The 17,379-nt window shown below is 40.7% G+C and overlaps 1 protein-coding gene across 3 annotated transcripts in view; it reads right to left on the bottom strand.

The window, feature by feature from the left end:
- Window positions 1-2,294: 2,294 nt before the first annotated feature.
- Window positions 2,295-17,379, bottom strand: part of FRS2 (fibroblast growth factor receptor substrate 2) — a 37,702-nt gene continuing 22,617 nt past the window's right edge. For 2 of the 3 annotated variants that reach the window (XM_058673255.1, XM_004583018.2), the window contains 6 exons: window positions 12,727-12,818; window positions 11,593-11,779; window positions 10,828-10,986; window positions 10,322-10,485; window positions 7,128-8,031; window positions 2,295-2,477 (listed from right to left, as the gene is read on the bottom strand). In XM_058673255.1, coding sequence (XP_058529238.1) covers window positions 2,416-2,477; window positions 7,128-8,031; window positions 10,322-10,485; window positions 10,828-10,986; window positions 11,593-11,779; window positions 12,727-12,818 — 1,568 coding nt within the window. In that variant the 3' untranslated portion in view covers window positions 2,295-2,415. Of the gene's footprint in view, window positions 2,478-6,817; window positions 8,032-10,321; window positions 10,486-10,827; window positions 10,987-11,592; window positions 11,780-12,726; window positions 12,819-17,379 lie in introns of those variants that run through there. The other variant, XM_058673256.1, reaches the window with a different exon arrangement.

Genomic DNA, 17,379 nt, shown 5'->3' with positions numbered 1-17,379 from the left:
GAACCATTGGATAGAAGAGCTTTTTCCTCTGTAAATCTTCCTTTTAAGTGAACAAAATAAATATTACAAAGAAAAAAACAGTTTTCTGTTCTCTCTGATTTGGCCCTTTGAGATCTATAACTAAACTCGATGCTTTAAGAGACAACTCCCTAGTCTTCTATCATCCGCTGCTAAACGTTGGTCATTTTGCAGACTCCTGCGTGTTTGACAAATGCTCATGTTGACCACTATTTTCAACTTCCATACACATTCTAAGGTTGGCAAGCCTTGGATAGTCAAATCCAGCTGGCCGGGTCTGGCGCAGTAGCTGGCAGCTGAAGTTCTCACTTTGTATGTGCCAGGATCCCCTATGGGCGCCAACCCTGCTTCCCATTCAGTTCCCTGCTTGTGGCCTGAAAAAGCAGTTGAGGACGGCCCAGAACCTTGGGACCCTGCACCAGTGCTGGAGGCTTGGAAGAGGCTCCTGGCTTCTGATCAGACTGACTTAGCTCCTGCCGCTGGGGCCACTTGGGGAGTGAATCATCGGACGGAAGATCTTCCTCTGTCTCTCCTTCAGATATACAGAGAGGAGGAGACAGAGAGGAGAGACAGAGAGGAAGATCTTCCGTCCGATGATTCACTCCCCAAGTGAGAGCAACGGCTGGAGCTGAGCCCATCCGAAGCCAGGAGCCAGGAGCCAGGTGCAGGGAGCTTCTTCCAGGTTTCCCATATGGGTGCAGGGTCCCAAGGCTTTGGGCCGTCCTTGACTGCTTTCCCAGGCCACAGGCAGGGAGCTGGATGGGAAGTGGAGCTGCCGGGATTAGAACCGGGGCCCCTACACTATTGTGCCAGACCCTACAAAGATTGCAATCTTTATGACTAACAATAGGCCCAGCACATAATGATTCATTTTTAAAAAGTATGCTAACTCGGGACCGAAAACAGAACCAACACAGCAATTGAAACCACCAGCTGATCGGGGTGATGGACTGTGCCGGGCCCTGTGCTTGCTAGAACATACAAGAAACTAATCTGGGAATACCTCAAAGTTTCTTTGGAGATCTCCCCAATCGAACTGCTGGACTCAGAACTCTAACCAAGAAAAGACAGAAGACAGAACGGGTCAATCATTCATCTCAGCTATATGTTGGCAGCGAAATATGGGGCAAACAGAGACTTTATGATGGACCATATCAATCAGTGGACGACCTCATCGAGCGAAACTGGCAGCGATTCATAACTGGAGAACTATTAAAACCACTTGAGCAAATATCTCAGAGCATGCCCCACATCCGGGACTTGGGGTGGGTGGGAAACCGGGTGGGGCTTCTCCCTCAATATCCCCCTTTACCTCAGATACACGATGGAAACAATATGGACATAATAGTATTACATACTTCCCTATACCCCCTGAACCTTTTTTTGTTAACCATAATTAACTATGTAAAGATTGTCAACAATACAATAAAATAAATTTTTAAAAAAGTATGCTAAAAGCTACTGTCTTCAAAAGAGCCTCGAAGCAAAAATTCCTCAGTAACCTAAAAAAGTCTTCAAACTCAGAATAAATGCCCAGGTTTTCTAAGATTAGAATTTCACCCACCACATCTTAACCAATTTATGTTTTCTCTTGTGTCTGGCACCTGGTGAACACCCAGTCAATTGTGGAACTGTCTTTCCCCTTTATTGTCAAGGTAATTATATTTCGAGCCAAATTCAAACAGGCTTTGCAATATCACGCATTGGAAATCTGAGAGCTGAGAGCTCCTAGTTTGGATGACCCCCCGCCCCCCAACAAACTGTCGTAAAGACTGTGAAAGACTTAAACACATAATCTGTAACTCCCACGTTCTCCTAAAAAATGGAGGCCATTCGGTTTTATAGTGCATACTTAAGTCTGTGGACACATCGCAGTTGACACAGACTGCTAATGGGCCTTAGAAAGACCCTCTCACCTCTCAAGGAAGCCAACAACTTCTCGGAACAATCAAACCCATTCAGGGAAAATCCTGGGGACCCTAAGGTGATATCAAATGCCTGTCTCCGTCTGGTTAACTGATGGAGACTGGCCTCAAGGAGTGGTGCTCCCCCCTGCGACAAAGGAAGGAAAGCGGAAACATTTCACCCACCTTCCCCACACCACACCTGCTTGACTGTAAAAGCAGGTACACATGGGTCTGCAATCCCCTCACCTTTGTAATAAATACTATTAAAACTATCTTAACTAGGAGGCAATGATGTAAGACTAGGAAATGAAAGCTGTACCGTAAGGTTTCAGGTAACGTGTGGAATACAAATACAGTCAGAGTTTTAAGTATTTTTCAAAGAACTTTTATTGAGGTTTTATTGCAATCTACTTTTGGCAATACGAGGAAAGTGACCATAAGAAAAACTCAGATAAGATTTTATTCAACAGAGCAGTTTTTCATGAATGCTTCAGGTCAGTGTATAGTCAGCTTCCAGTATCAACTTGAGTACCTCATCACGGATATCTAGGCCTGAATGACAAGAGTAAGGCATTGCACAATGCTCAATCATCAATGATTAAACTGCATTTTACAAATCATAATTTTGAGGACAGTAAAGTATGCTAATACTCTACAATAAATAAGGATTTTAAAAAACGTGTTGCTTAGCCCTTGTTGAACAAAATTCAATTATTAGCTTATTCGTTGAGTACTCCAGTTAATAAAGGCTTGATTGTACTTCAAGAACTCTGACTTTTCCAAATATAAAAAAAAATCAGTTCTTACTTGTTATGACAAAAATTAAGCTTAAAAGCACATTCACACTTGTCCCTCAAAGCACATTTTCATCACGTATGAGACAACTTCTCATGCCTGATAACATGGCTTATATGGCAAAAAGAGTTGTATACAAAGGACAGCTAGAGTAATCTTCCCATCCCCACTTCCTCCAAAACGTCACACTCGGCCTCCGTGTAAAAGTCGTATTTTATTGCCATGCTACAAAATGTATGAAGTTGGCACTGATAGGGAGAAACAGAAAACAAAGGGCGGGAGGGACAGAGAGAGAACGATGCTGTTACATATACAATAAGGTTTTGTTTTAATTAACAGTGGTTAAGTTTTGCCAGTACCAAAAAATGCAAACCAAAATTTAAAATGCTGATATTAAACAGCATTAAAATACAATTTATGCATAGTACAGTATCACCTATTAGAGGAATATGGAATGTTTATAAAAGAAATTAACTATGGGGTAAAATTCATATTTCATATACAATTTGGCAATGGTAGTTCCACTGTTAGACAATTTTTTATAAAAGAAAAATTAAAATCTAATAAGCTACCTTTATACAAAGTTGCTATATTTATGCCTTTATGTAGGAAAGAAACATTTATAATGCAAATTAGGACATACAATAATCTTACAATATTATACAATGCAATGAAAAACATAACACAAAGTTTTTCCTTTATAAAATGTATAGTTTGCATTTACTAATGCAAATGTGGCACACTGGTGTCTACTGTACTATTAGTAACAGCCTGTTTCCATGCTATTTATTGTCCAATTATTATAGAGTTGCAATCATTTCAATGCTACCAAAAAATTATTATAATTCCCCAAAACTGAGGAAATAGGGCAATAGGTGTGTACAGAGCAGGGTAGATGGACAGGATGCTGTTTGGGCAGAATACACCGTGGGATGTTCTAAAATATTTGTTAACTTTTCAAGCCAAAACATTTCTATACATTCTATCATTTCGTACCAATGCCTTTATTCAAATTTGGCAAACATCAAGGAAAAGTTCATTAGTACCTTATACCTCACATATCAGAAATATGATTGGGATGGCAATACATCAGTTACTTGTGGATCACGTCTCTGATGGTATCTCTATTTTGAGAATATATATATATTTACAAACAAATACTACACATTGCACAAAATATTTGGGTATTAAGGGTTAGGAAAAGCAGAGAAGCAATGGGAAAGTACTTTTCAGCTTGCTAAAACCTTTATCTTAAGACAGATCTATGGCGGCACATTGTTGGGAAACTGAAAACATAAGGCCCCTGTCCCATTCGTAATAGAACATTACTGAGGTACATCTTTATATGCTGTGCCACAGATTTTGGTGGGGAATGAGGAGGGTGGAAAATGAAACAAATACCAGCTTGATTTATTTTTCTAACATTGAACTGGGCAGGAGGGGTTGACATTAATATCTACAAAAGTAAAGATCGCTTGGCAAATTTTCATCAGTCCCAAATGTGATCTCTTCTGGATATGCCGGGAAGTGAAAAGCTTTTTGCTGAGTCTTCAAGAGTAAAGTGCATATCTCATCACTCCACAGCAGCAGAAAATAAAAGGAACCATTTGCCAATCTTCCTGGAGCTAGGGAAGGCACCATATTTTCAGTTTTAAGGGAAGATGACACCGGGAAGCAAAACACACTATGAAAAACCATACCAGTTTCCAACCTTGGCCTTGGATAAATGTTGTTACGCTCTATGTGGATATGAGAGGATTATCTTTGGGGAAAAATATGTGAACAAGTGTATTTCTAAAATCTAAAAGTGAGATCACATGGTCTATCAAGAGAACTGAATATCTAAATTACGCCCGTCTCAGAAAACCTGAGACATATGGCCACAATTATATGCCAATAAAACATCTCACTGTATAACATACCTAGGAAAAGGTATATTCTTCCAGGACACAGCTTAATGCCCATTACTATACAACTGCAAAGGACAAGCTGGATTCTAAATGACTTTTTATTTAAACAGGATCACAGGTGATTTCCAGAAAACATCCAGAAATTAACACCAGTTCTATGAGTCTTCCCAATTTCTTTTAAGAGTACCTAAAACCAAATTCTTAGCAGACAAACTGGTCCCACTTTTCATTTTTAAAGCACAATGTATTTAAAGCGTAAACTGTAATGATTATGTTAGCATTACCTAAAATATATATATATGTATATATATTTATATATAAATGTAAAAACTAGTTAGAACCTGGAGGAAAGAAAATGACTAGGATGAGGGAAAGATTGAAGTACTTGATCCTTAGAATGAACAGACCGTTCAGCCCTTTCATCTGGAGAATAGTGTTCTGCTTTGATGGCCTGCTTCAAAGGAAGCAAGTCCACCGGCTCTATCATGATGCTTACTCCACATTACAGAGACCATTACAGAAATTTGGCACAATTAGCAACCTACTTAGCAGAAAGGATACATGGGATAATATATTAAAAATGGAAACTGCACACCTATACCACTGCTCTTTTGAAGAGAACAGTGAACACTTTAGTCAGCACCAAGTTCACAGGGAAAAAAAAAATAAATAAAACCAGAAACTCCTGCTATGCGCAAAAACCAGTGGCACTGAAAATAATAAAGACACCTGTTATAATTTATTTTCTTTACAGTGGCCCAACTCTATCATTCTGATCAGGTTATTTGTTGGAGAAGCTGAATGCCATGATACATGTTTTTCATGCTTAGTGAACCTTAGTTTTAACTGGCAGATCCAGAGCATAATTTCAAACTACCTGATTATTTAGAGAAAACAAAAATATTTTGTAAGGTTATCTAACCTTTCTACCTTCTCTCACATTCTCTAGCGCTGGGGAAACTGGAATGCTCTTGATTTTCCAAGAATTTTCACTTATGGACTCTCATCAGTTTATATATACACTTCAGCTCATTTTAAATCCTAAATTATGATGCAATTTCATTACTACACAATTTCTACTGTATCTGCTATGCTGGCAACAATATTAACACTCCATGAATCCAAAGGATAACCCAAGATCCGGCTGCAAGGAAAAGGCCAGCACAGCTGAGGAACACGGGAGGGGACACGGAGCAACTGCAGCCAGCTGTGTGCCAGGGGATCATGGCTAAAGTGCTGGGGGTGCCTGCTGAGAACACAGTACCTTTGGGGAACTTTGTATGTTAAAAGTTCTTATTTTTTCTCAGCTGCTAAAGGGATCACCTATGGACACAAGTGAAATTTTCAACTGAGACAATGTTTTTTCTTTTTATCAACTTAAAAAGTAAACAGCGTATAAATAAATACTGGACAAAGGCAACCCTGTTATAGAATAACAGTTAAATTCCACATGAACCTTCAAAACCATAATTTGACAAAAATGCAAACTAAGTAACAATGAAAACATAATCCAATTTCGAAACTATATACAAACTCAAACATTTTTTAAAACTGAAGAAGACATTAAGCAACGAAATAAGACGTCCCAAACACCAAGGGAAAAACTGAGGACACATGGGAATCCAATGGCACAAATGCCTCCAGAAAACAACGTGCTGTCACCAAGCTCTAGGAGAGAACTGCCAAGGTACCGTGGTTCAGATTTTCAAATGTTTCTGGGTGAAGTGACCTGAGACTGGTTCTTGAGCCTACTCTAATTCTGAACATGGTGTCTGGACACAGCCAGTAAATGACATCATGAGATGAGTAAACTAATCTCGTCTCCTTCTCACCTTTCAGTACACCAACAGCAAATCACATTCATGGACACAGACTCTGTCTAGTAACTCTGAGGGTGAGGGGCCTGACTCGCAGAAAAGGACGTGTGGTACATCTGTTCCTTTACACGTTCTGGCTCAAGGCAAAATGCCTTTATTGACTGAAATTCAGGACTCCTCAGGTTACATGTTAGAGGCCACGCACTGTGAACAGTGAATCAAAAGTTTTACTTCCGAAGCCTAGAGTTATCTGTTAGCAATGCACATTACCAAGAGGCTTTATAAAAATTTTTCAACGCCAACCATGGCTTACACATGAAAGCCATGTGTAAGTCTAGAATAATGAATAAAAAAAAAATCAACCAGCATATCATTCACCTCAACTCTCATTTTATATAGGCACTGTGAAAATGGGAATGCTGCTGTACAATGAGTAGTTAATAATGACATTAAGTGTTCTTTAAGGAGTACCTGCTCTACATTAATTCCCTTTAAAGATGTACATGAAAATTTCAGAAAAAAAATCTGTATCAGTCTATAAAAGGAGTTAGTGTTTAGAAGCAAAAATGAAGCACTTGCATCTTCATTTTTAAAAACTTCACCAAGGTGCAAACAACATAATGCTCTGCAGGCTCACATGGGCAGATCAGTACTGTTATGTCTGGTTTTTCTAGACGTACCATCGTCTCGGGGCAGTGCTTTCTGCAAATTTGACATAGCAGCAGTTCTCTCAATGTCTATGACAGCATACAGCTCTGTGCGCCTGGTAGGGGTTTGAGGCAGGGGGGTGGTGGGTGTTTTTGGAGTCTGAGGGTTGTCCGAGTCACTGCCACCTTCCAAGTCAACCTGTATGTAATTGAGCTGCCGGTGTTCTAGACTTGGGCGTCTGAGATCAAAGTTAAAGACTGTTGGCGTGCAGTCCCGACGCCTAGAATACTCTATTTTGTGAGCACTTGCCGGCACAGTTACATTCTCCGTATTTACATAGTTATGCATTGGATCGAGATTATTATGGTAGCCATTTAGAGATGGGGTCTTTGGTCCTAAACAGTCATCTTCATCCCTACTTAGCTTGCGCGCTTCCCAAACAGGAGGCAAAGATGGTAAATTTTCATAGTTCAATAATGCAGTTCTTCTCTGAGCTGAGTTGTTGATATTCTGGGTATCTGAGGTACTTGTGGATGTTAGACGACCTCTCCTGACCCCTGAGGCACTAGGGATGGACAGCCCATTTATATTTTCGTACACCAGTTTGTTAGCAGAGGGTGCATCTCTCCGTTCATCACTGTCATAGCCAGTGTCCCATTCTGTGGTATTCGCACCACTTCCACTAACTTGATCTCTTCCAAGTTGCTCCAGTTTCTCTTTTTCCATTAACTGCTTCTGAACAGGTGTTGGTCCTAAAACAAACTTCACTCCTTCAGGTTCCAGAAGAATCTGAGGGTCCCTGTCATCAATACCACTTGGCTCTTCTTTTGGTGTGTTGCTTTCAGCATTGGAAACTCTTGCCTCCAATGGGACATGCACACTGGTGCGGTTTTTCCGCTCTTCTTGCACACCCGTAGTGTTGACATAGGTGTGTACCTAAGGAAAAAACAGTCCATCAACAACATTTAAGGAACAAAGCAGAGTTGACTGACCATATCAATTAATGTTATTAACATTCTCTCTTAAAAAAAAAAAAAAAGACCCAACTTTCTTTAAACTTTTGTGTCTACAGCAGAGAATGTCAACTGCCTGATCAGCGGATGGAGAGCAGAACAGGCTGGACTACTCTCCTGGGTAGGCTTTCCAACCTGTTCCTGGGCCTGTGGATACACTAAGGTGGACTTGGTCAGCCTACAGACCTTGGAAAGATTTTCTTAACTCTGGTGCAATGAAGCTGACAACATCTCTGAACTATCAAAAGCACTCAAGTAACACCCTCAGAACATTCTTCCTCCACGTCAAGGTCTCTAAGGCTTTGTCAAGTGACTGTCCCCCATTCCTGGGTGCTGATGTAGTGTGACAGCAGGCAGTGATCCCCTTCATGTCCCCTGCTGTGAACACAGGAGTGAAAAAACACTGAACCATTTTTCCTGTCCACCCTTCTCCATCCCTTGATCCTTCCCACACCAATTGGAGACCTACATACATCTCTCTCAATTATGTGAACAATTAAAAAAAAAAGTTTGTATCGCTTCTCGGCCTTTTGGCTAAGATCAAGTGTAAAAAAAAAGTTTGTGCCTATTTTTTTTAACAAATAAAAAGATGGGGGAAGGGAGAGAAATAGATATCTTCCTAATTTGATTTAAAAATAGTTTAAAAAACACACAGCATTATACATGACAGTGAAATATAAAAAGCATTCTGTGGGGAAAAAAGGAAAACAATGAAAGATTTTTCATTTTGCTGTTGTTCTAGAAATCTTCAACAATACATAAAAATGTTATTCAAAAGAAATAACACAGGGTCAAGGGCTACAGAAAAGGGGGTATACGACCATTTAAAACAGAAACTTTTATCAGTACCTTCTATTCGCACTATACAAAGAGTCAAACCCCACTACAGTCATACAACACACGTAGATATAAAATAAGCATCACCAAGCATGAAATTACTTAGAAAAACTCAATGTTATTTTGAGAAGATAATAAAAATCTCTAAGTCTATACATAAAATTCTTTTTAAAGATTTAAAAATGAAATGCAGGGGTTGGTGCTATGGCATGGTACACTAAGGTCCTACCTGTGGTGTCAGGATCCCATATGGGCACTGGTTCTATCCCAGTATGTTCCACATCCAATCCAGCTCCCTGCTTATGACCCACAGGGCAGAAGAGGATGGCCCAAGTACTTGGGTCTCTTAACTCAAGTGGGAGACCAAGAGGTAGCTCCTGACTTCAGATCAGCCCAGTTCTGGCCACTGCAGCCATTTGGGGAATGAACCAGTGGATGTAACACCTCTCTCTCTCTCTGTCTTTCTCTCTCCCTCTCTCTAATTCTGTCTTTCAAACAAATAAATAAATCCTTAAAAACCCCACTGTAAATCTCTTAATGATAAATAAATGATTTACAAAGAAAAGCATGATTTAATATATACACTTAATATACACATAACCTGCAACTAGAAACTTCATTCTACTACTGAAAGCTAATCAGAAACACTACATAGATCTAGAACAATGGCAATAACAAAACCAATCTTTTGGCCAGGCACGACAGCCTAGCAGCTAAAGTCCTTGCTGTGCACACTCCAGGATCTCATATGGGCACCGGTTCTAATCCCAGCGGCCCAAATTCCCACCCAGCTCCCTGCTTGTGGCCTGGGAAAGCAGTCAAGGATGGTCCAAGGCCTTGGAACCCCTGCACCCGTGTGGGAGACCTGGAAGAAGCTCCTGGCTCCTGGCTTTGGATTGGCACAGTACCGGCCATTGCGGCCGCTTGAGGGGTGAATCATTGGACAGAAGATCTTCCTCTCTGTCTCTCCCCCTCTTTGTATATCTGACTTTCCAACAAAATAAATCTTTGACAAAAAAAAAAACTAACTTTCTACCCATAATTCACTGATAATACAGCCTATATACAGCAGCATAAATTTCTAACCCATTGCAAATTACTAGTGGTAATGGGAGCTGACTATTAATGGTCTTTCTTTACAGATGCACCTTTGTTATGAATCCACCAATTACTGTAATTCTAAGTTTCCCTGAGTGCCTGTACAAATTTAAGCACATCCTAGCAAACACTTGCTATTTTCCTGACTATGCACTACAGAAGTAATTTATTAACAGTGAGAGTTAACATTAAAATCTGATAAAATCTTTATGCATCAGCACAGCAACCCCTGAATTCTACACAGCCATTACTGCTGTCAAACAGTGATGCACACTTACTTGCTCCTCAGCCACAAGCAGAGGATGTGTGGACTCTTCCCCCACCGAGGGCAGGCGAGCACTTCCCACGGAAGGATGTCTGCTCGAAGGATGGGAGGAAGCATCTCCAAACGAGGGGTACCGGGGATAGCCGTTCGGTAAGTTCTGAGTGGCAAATCCTGGCGCTGGGGTTCGAGTTATTTGTGTAAAAAGACAAGACAGGATGTGGAGGCAGGATGGAGAAAATAAAGACACATGAGAATTCAATCTGTACTGACCATTAAGGAAAGTGCGTCTGGCAAGACCCAGCAGAAATCTGGGCAAATGCCACCAGCAGGGGTAGAATGGAATACTTCATATTTTCACTTAAAAACATTTATAACTATAACTAACAGTTCTTGAAAACTGATAAGCATTGTGCTTTTGATAAGCCAATGGTGATTTCCAGTGTGCGTCAGATGAAGTGTAGATAATCTTCAGGATATAATGTCTGTTACTCAGGACATGGGAGGGCGAACAGTACTTACTTGTAGGTGTTCGAGGTGTTCTGGGGACTTCCAACTCTGTCTGATGATTATTTCTTTCTACAACTGGTTCTTCCACCACATTTATACTATTATTTTGCATAATCTCTTGCAACATGTTAAACAACTCTTCTGCACGGGCACACTTAAAGGCAAAGATTCCTACAAATATAAACCAAAAAGGAAAAATAGTAGCCATGTCTTTTAAAAATCCATAGGAACACTTATCAAAGAACAACATTACAAAGCAAATGTTCTACATACCAATAGCAAGAAAGTTAAACACATGACAAATTAATCATATTCCTTATTTCAACAGCAGGGGGGGCCCAAGTCTCTGTGATCAAGGTGACCATTTAGCAAGCCCCTTGCTCTTTTTCTAAAATTCAACAGAGGCTATGTGATTTTTCCAAGGCCATTAAAGCAACAGGTAGCAAACAAACAAACAAAAATTTAAAAAATATTCTGTCTGACTCAGAAGTTAAAATTCTGGCCCCAGTGAGTTATAGTGATGACACTCGGTCAGTTCAGTGGGACTAATCATTGATTGAAAATTTTAGTTAAAGTTAATCAAATTGTCTCACAAAAAACTGTGCCTAATAAATGATTGCAAGGTTTATTATATATTTTCTAAACAATCCATTTACTTTAAGAACCTTTTTGTAAATTAAGAGCTTTTTTTCAAATGCTATACTAGTATATAGAATAACTGAAAGCACATTTCAAATATGATAATATTTGGATAAAACGAAGGCTAGATCTGCCTACCTTGTCCAGTTTGACACCTTCGACCACTTTCAAAAGAAAAAAGATTGGAGTCGTAGCCATAGCGTCGCAGGCAGAGGTAGTGCCATTTGACTGAGTCCCGTTTGCGAGTATATAAGATCAGTTCTGTGTCGGTAAGTTCCATTATGCCAGAGCCTAACTCATTCCCATCATCATCCACATTAATAACCTGAAAAAGAATGGGACAATCACACAAATATTTCATCAAACTTCTAGAAAATGTAGCACATTGTTGCAGACATCATCTCAGGCGAGACTTTCACTGAAGTGGGGCATGATTTAACTTCCATAGGAAATGAAATCAGGTGAAACCTGGTGAGTTAGAAAATTGTGGGATGCATGACACAGATGCAATGCTGAAACAGAACTGAGAAGGTACTGTTTAGAAAGACCAGAATAAGATCAGCAGAGTCCATGTAAAGAAAGCTCTTTTCCTGCTGAACTGGAAAATAACAATGCCCAAACAAGACTTAAGGACAACAGATAACATTTATGGAGAAGTAACTACTCCCCTGGGACTGAATAAAGCATTTTACATATGTTTCCTTCATTTAATCCTTTTGACAACCCTAGACTGTAGGTCCAGGGTTAAATAACAATGGAATTAATTTTAGTGACAATATAACCTGCCCAAGGTTGCAAAGCTAGGAAGCAATGGGGTGAGTTACACCTAAGTTTGTGTCCGCATAGGCTGCAATTCAGAGCAGACTCACTAAAGAAGTGCTAGCAAATAAGTCAGTGAAGGATGGAAGAGGATGATTAATTTTATGACAACTTTGGGATGGATCACAGAGCAACTGGAGGTGAAGTCCAGGTAGGAAGTCACTCAACTGTACCTGGAGATCATGACTGAAACGTTGTGATGAGCAGCTGTAAAATGGCATGTCAAAGAAAGTAATACTGGAACTGCAGCTAGTTCAACAAGGAGGAGCCAAGGGAAAATAAAAAATTCCAAACTATCAGAAAGAAAATACTGTCACCATTTATTAAAACAAGAAAAGGCAGATGGAAAAATGGATCTGGTGAGAGCAGGAAGGAAGAAAAAAATGTACCAGGTGAAGACAGAAACAAATTAAACTAGATAGTAAGATATGAAACTCCATCAGTTATACCGACCTTAAACTTGTTCCGATGGTTATCTGGGACAGTGTCTTTATCTGGACAGCTACAGCAGCTACCCATGGCTTCTTCAGAAGACCATGTGAGCACTATATAAAAAACAATTGGAATAAAACATCAAATGTAGGTTCAGAAAGTATGGAAAAGGACCACAAGCATCACCTAACAAAGCACTGTCCTAATGCAGACAATGTAGCCCCTCCGAGGGATACAGCTGACGCTAGATTTCACCACTATCAGTCAGTCAGTTTCACTCAGGGACAAGAGAATAAAATCTGTGAAGAAGGCATTATAGAAATCTGAAATTTTCATTGTAACTTACAAGAGTCTACCGAACCTTATGTTACCTAAAATACAAATCAATTTAAGGTCTCACGTTTGAGATCAACTAATAGTAAATTTATGCTTCTTTAACAAAGAGTTACTCATGGGATTAAACCTTAAAGGCTTTTCAGGAATTTCACATCTCTTAAAAGAGTTGACACAGGGATGCCAGACACCCAGATTAAGAGTCTTTTTTTTTTTTAAATATTCTGTTACTCATTGTAGTATCTTTTATGTACCCCACAAGGTACAAATCATCGGTAAGGGTAGACGTTGAGCTATAGCCAATCAAGCCCCCACATGCAATGCATGCATCCCATATTGGAGTGCTGGGTTGGGTCCTGGCAACTCTGCCCGGGAAGGCAGCAAACAAGGCACAAGTCCTTCTGAGGCCCTGCAACCCATGCGGGGATCAGGATGAAGTCCTGGCTTCTGCCTGGCCCAGCTCCGGCTGTCACAAGCTGGTGAGGAATGTGTCATCAGACAGAAGATTTCTCTTTCTCTCGCTCATTCAAATAAATAATCTTTACATTGGCAAATAAGGCAAAAACATCAAAAGAAACTTAAGCAGGAATGTAATAATATTGGTGAAAACATTTTGGCATTTCTATTTAATCTTCTTTCCCACAGAAAGTGGGAGATAAAGGGTTATGAAGGTGACATTAAATGTTCAAGAACATTCAAAGTGAATATAAAGGAAAGAAGTCAAAATGATTGTGACAATATTTGACAAAGGCAAGGGATTGAGCACAAAAGCTACAAAACATTATAAACATGAAACAATTGAAACTTGCTTAAAATTTGGAAGTGGCTCTCCACTGCTTTTAAGATAAAAACCTTTTCCTCGTGGCAGGACATTAGGTCAGTCTGTGCCCCCTGCTCTGTGCCTGAGACCCATCCTCAAGTGCAGTCAGCCAGTACAGACTGTAGTTTCCCAAAGCACATGGCTCCCTCACGCACTTCTATCTGCTGTCCACCTTCTTTGGCTTCCTAAAAATCAAGGCGACGCCTTGAGGAAGCCTTCCATCACTCCCATCAAATAGGGGTTATCCATCTGCTGTAGCCTCTGCACAAACCCCCCTGAGCTTCCCAAACCACAATGTGTAGCGCACATCACACAGAGCAGACACTGTGACCACCTGTCTGTTGATGCATCCTTCTCACACCACTGTGTGTGCTTCCCCAGCAGCCCTGGACCTACTGCCTGCTGCCTGACACAACCCTGAGCACAGAGCAGTGCTCTTGCCTCACTGTGGATTGCCTGGTCTACACCAGCAAAAGGTGAAGAATGCCTGGCCAGTTTAACTATTAAGATTTTTTAAAGTACACCAGTGTGTAAAATAAAAGAAATAAGTAAAACAATAGAGCCAATGAAGATTCTGGACATCCGGCATTTGGCCCTAACTAATAAGGCATGCATCACCGAACAAAGATGATTAAGTCATTAGACATGCATTTATAAGGGGAGGAGCAGATGTAAACAGATAACACACTATAATCAGCTGTGTACTAGAATATGAGAAAATTATTGTTAGTATAGAAGGCAGCAAATGCCTTGCTGGGTTAGGCAGAGCAGGAGCACTTTAAAACGGTGTGTAGAAAAAAATACACTGTGCAAAAAGCAGAAATCGGTGCTTCAGACAGAGAAAAGCACAAGCAAAGTCTCAACCGGCCACACTGCACTCGGCACATGTGACACACAGTGGGGCCACACCCTAACGCACTCTGGACAGCGGATCTCTCAAATACAAGCCAGCCTGCCTCTCACGCCACAAGCAGGGAGCGAGATCTGAGGTGGAGCAGCTGGGACAGGAAGAAGCACCCAAAGGGATGCCAATGCTTGCAGGCAGAGGATTAGCCAGTTGAGCCACTGACCCCTAAAGAAGGTAATCTTGTCTGCTTCATTTCCCAGGGCACCGAGTATACTGCTTAACATACATGTGTTCTAAACCTTAAATTAAAAAAATCAATAATAACTATTTACTAGATTATAAGAAGAGTAGTTTAAATATTTAAAGGGACACTTGATAAACATTTTCAAAAAGGCTTCTTAAAATTACACATTGATTTCCCCCCCCTTACATCTACTCCTTTATAAATATGAAGAGGTAAAGGTTACTATATTATGGTTTCTGCCTCAAAAAAAAAAAAAAACCCACACTTTTTTTCAAAGACGAACAGTTGCATTTAATTTATTTAATACTCCTTTATTTATTTGAAAAGCAAGAATTACAGAGAGATGTTTCATCTAATAGCTCACTCCCCGATGGCCATCACAGCCAGGGCTGGGCCAGGCCAAAGCCAGAAGTTTCGTCCGAATTTCTACCTGGGTGAATGGGGTCCATGGACTTGGCTCACTGTCTGATGCTTTTGAGCTGCATCATCAGGGAGCTGGACTGAAAATGGAGTGCCAGGACTCACACTAACGCCAACAGGGACACTGCAGCTACAGGAGACGGATTCACTTGCTACTCAACACTGATCCCACAAAGAAATATTTTAAAACTATTTCTTAGTTTAAGTCACCATCTGCAATTCTGGCATCCCATAAGAGGGTAGGTAAGTCCTGGCTGTTCTCTTCTCTTCTTTTTCTTTCTCTCCTTTTTTTTTTTTTTTTAAGAATTACTTATTTTAATTGGAAAGTCAGATTTACAGAGAAGAGAGACAGAGACGAAAATCTTCTGTCTGCTGGTTCACTTCCCAAGTGGTCGCAATGGCCGGAGCTGAGCCCATGAGAAGCCAGGAGCCAGGAGCTTCCCCCGAGTCTCCCACACGGATGAAGGATTCCAAGGCTTTGGGCTGTCCTCAACTACTTCCCCAACCCACAAACAGGGAGCTGGATGGGAAGTGGAGTAGCTGGGACATGAACCGGTGCCCATATTGGATCCTGATGCATGCAAGGCGAGGACTCCAGCCACCAGGCTATCATGCTGGGCCCAACTCTCACTATTTCTTAAACAGAGCAGCAAAAGCATCCTTCTTGCTGCCTTTCTTGATGATCTGTCAAGCAGAGCTACCCATATTAGCACATGTATGTGAGAGAGACAGTACAGCCTAGTTGATAACATACTACATTCCAAATGTCCTTTAATGATAACGGTAACTAATAAAACGTATGATAGATGGAATAGAAGCCTTGACTCCCATGCCAGAGAGAACTTTACCCTGCACATGCTAAAAATCCACTAATGTCATTTATGCAAGAAAGTGAGATAGTCAGATCTTTTTTTTTTTTTTTTAAGATTTTTTTAAGATGGGGAGAGACAGAGAGGAAGATTTTCCACCCGATGATTCATCCCCAAGTGACCGCAACGGCTGGAGCTGAGCCGATCCAAAGCCAAGAGCCAGGAGCCGGGAGCTTCTTCCAGGTCTCCCATATGGGTGCAGGGTCCCAAGGCTTTGGGCTGTCCTTGACTGCTTTTATAGGCCACAGGCAGGGAGCTGGATGGAAGCGGGGTCGCTGGGATTAGAACCTGCACCCATATGGGATTCTGGAGTGCTCAAGGTAAGGACTTTAACCGCTATGCTATCGCACCAGACCCAAGGTAGTCAGATCGTAGCTTTTTCATCAGCAGGATAAATTTAACCAGAAGTTTAACTCAGAGGAAAAGAAATCACTTTGGAACTTCTTAAAAATGAAAAATGATAAAGACTTAAAGTCGGAACACCAATAGTACAAATAAAGAATACATGAATTTATTTAAGAACAATGTTGGAAGAAAAGTCAGCAATAGCAAGTGGTTTTCCTGGCAAAATGGAAGAAGAGGCAGCTTACAATCACGACAGGAGGAAGGTGAATGCCAAAGGATTGGTACCCAGAAAGCTAAGTGAGGATGATAAGTTCAGTTTTAGTTGTACTGAGCTGAGATTCTAGAAACCAGCCAAGTGAGATATGCAGCAGACTTGAGTATATGAGTATGGGCCTGAGGGAAGACAAAAACTAGCAGAAAACACGTAGCATCTGAGGCTACAAAACATGACACTACTCAGGGACAACATGAGAAGAAGGTCTGTGGTTGAAATACTGGGAGGAATATAAATGTATTTAAGTATAGGAATAGGGAGAAGCCAATGAAAAAGGATGGGAAGAATCGAAACGCACAATAAGAAAGCTGTCTCCCGAGGATAAGAACTGTCCGGTGAAGTACTGGCTGACATAACAAAGAGTGGAGTAAAGGTGTGCACACGTAAGAGTTTAAAATAAAATATGCCAAAGCCAACATTGTGATGAAATGGGTTAAGCCACTGGCTGCAGCACCAGCATCCCAGATAGGCTTTGGTTTGAGTTCCAACTGCTCCACTTCCACTTCATTCCCTGCTGATGTA

This window comes from Ochotona princeps, chromosome 15 (genome assembly GCF_030435755.1).
Source record: "Ochotona princeps isolate mOchPri1 chromosome 15, mOchPri1.hap1, whole genome shotgun sequence".
NCBI classification, from domain to species: Eukaryota; Metazoa; Chordata; class Mammalia; order Lagomorpha; family Ochotonidae; genus Ochotona; species Ochotona princeps.
The sequence above is the reverse complement of the archived record's forward strand: the minus strand, read 5'-3'. Positions and strand labels throughout refer to the sequence as shown.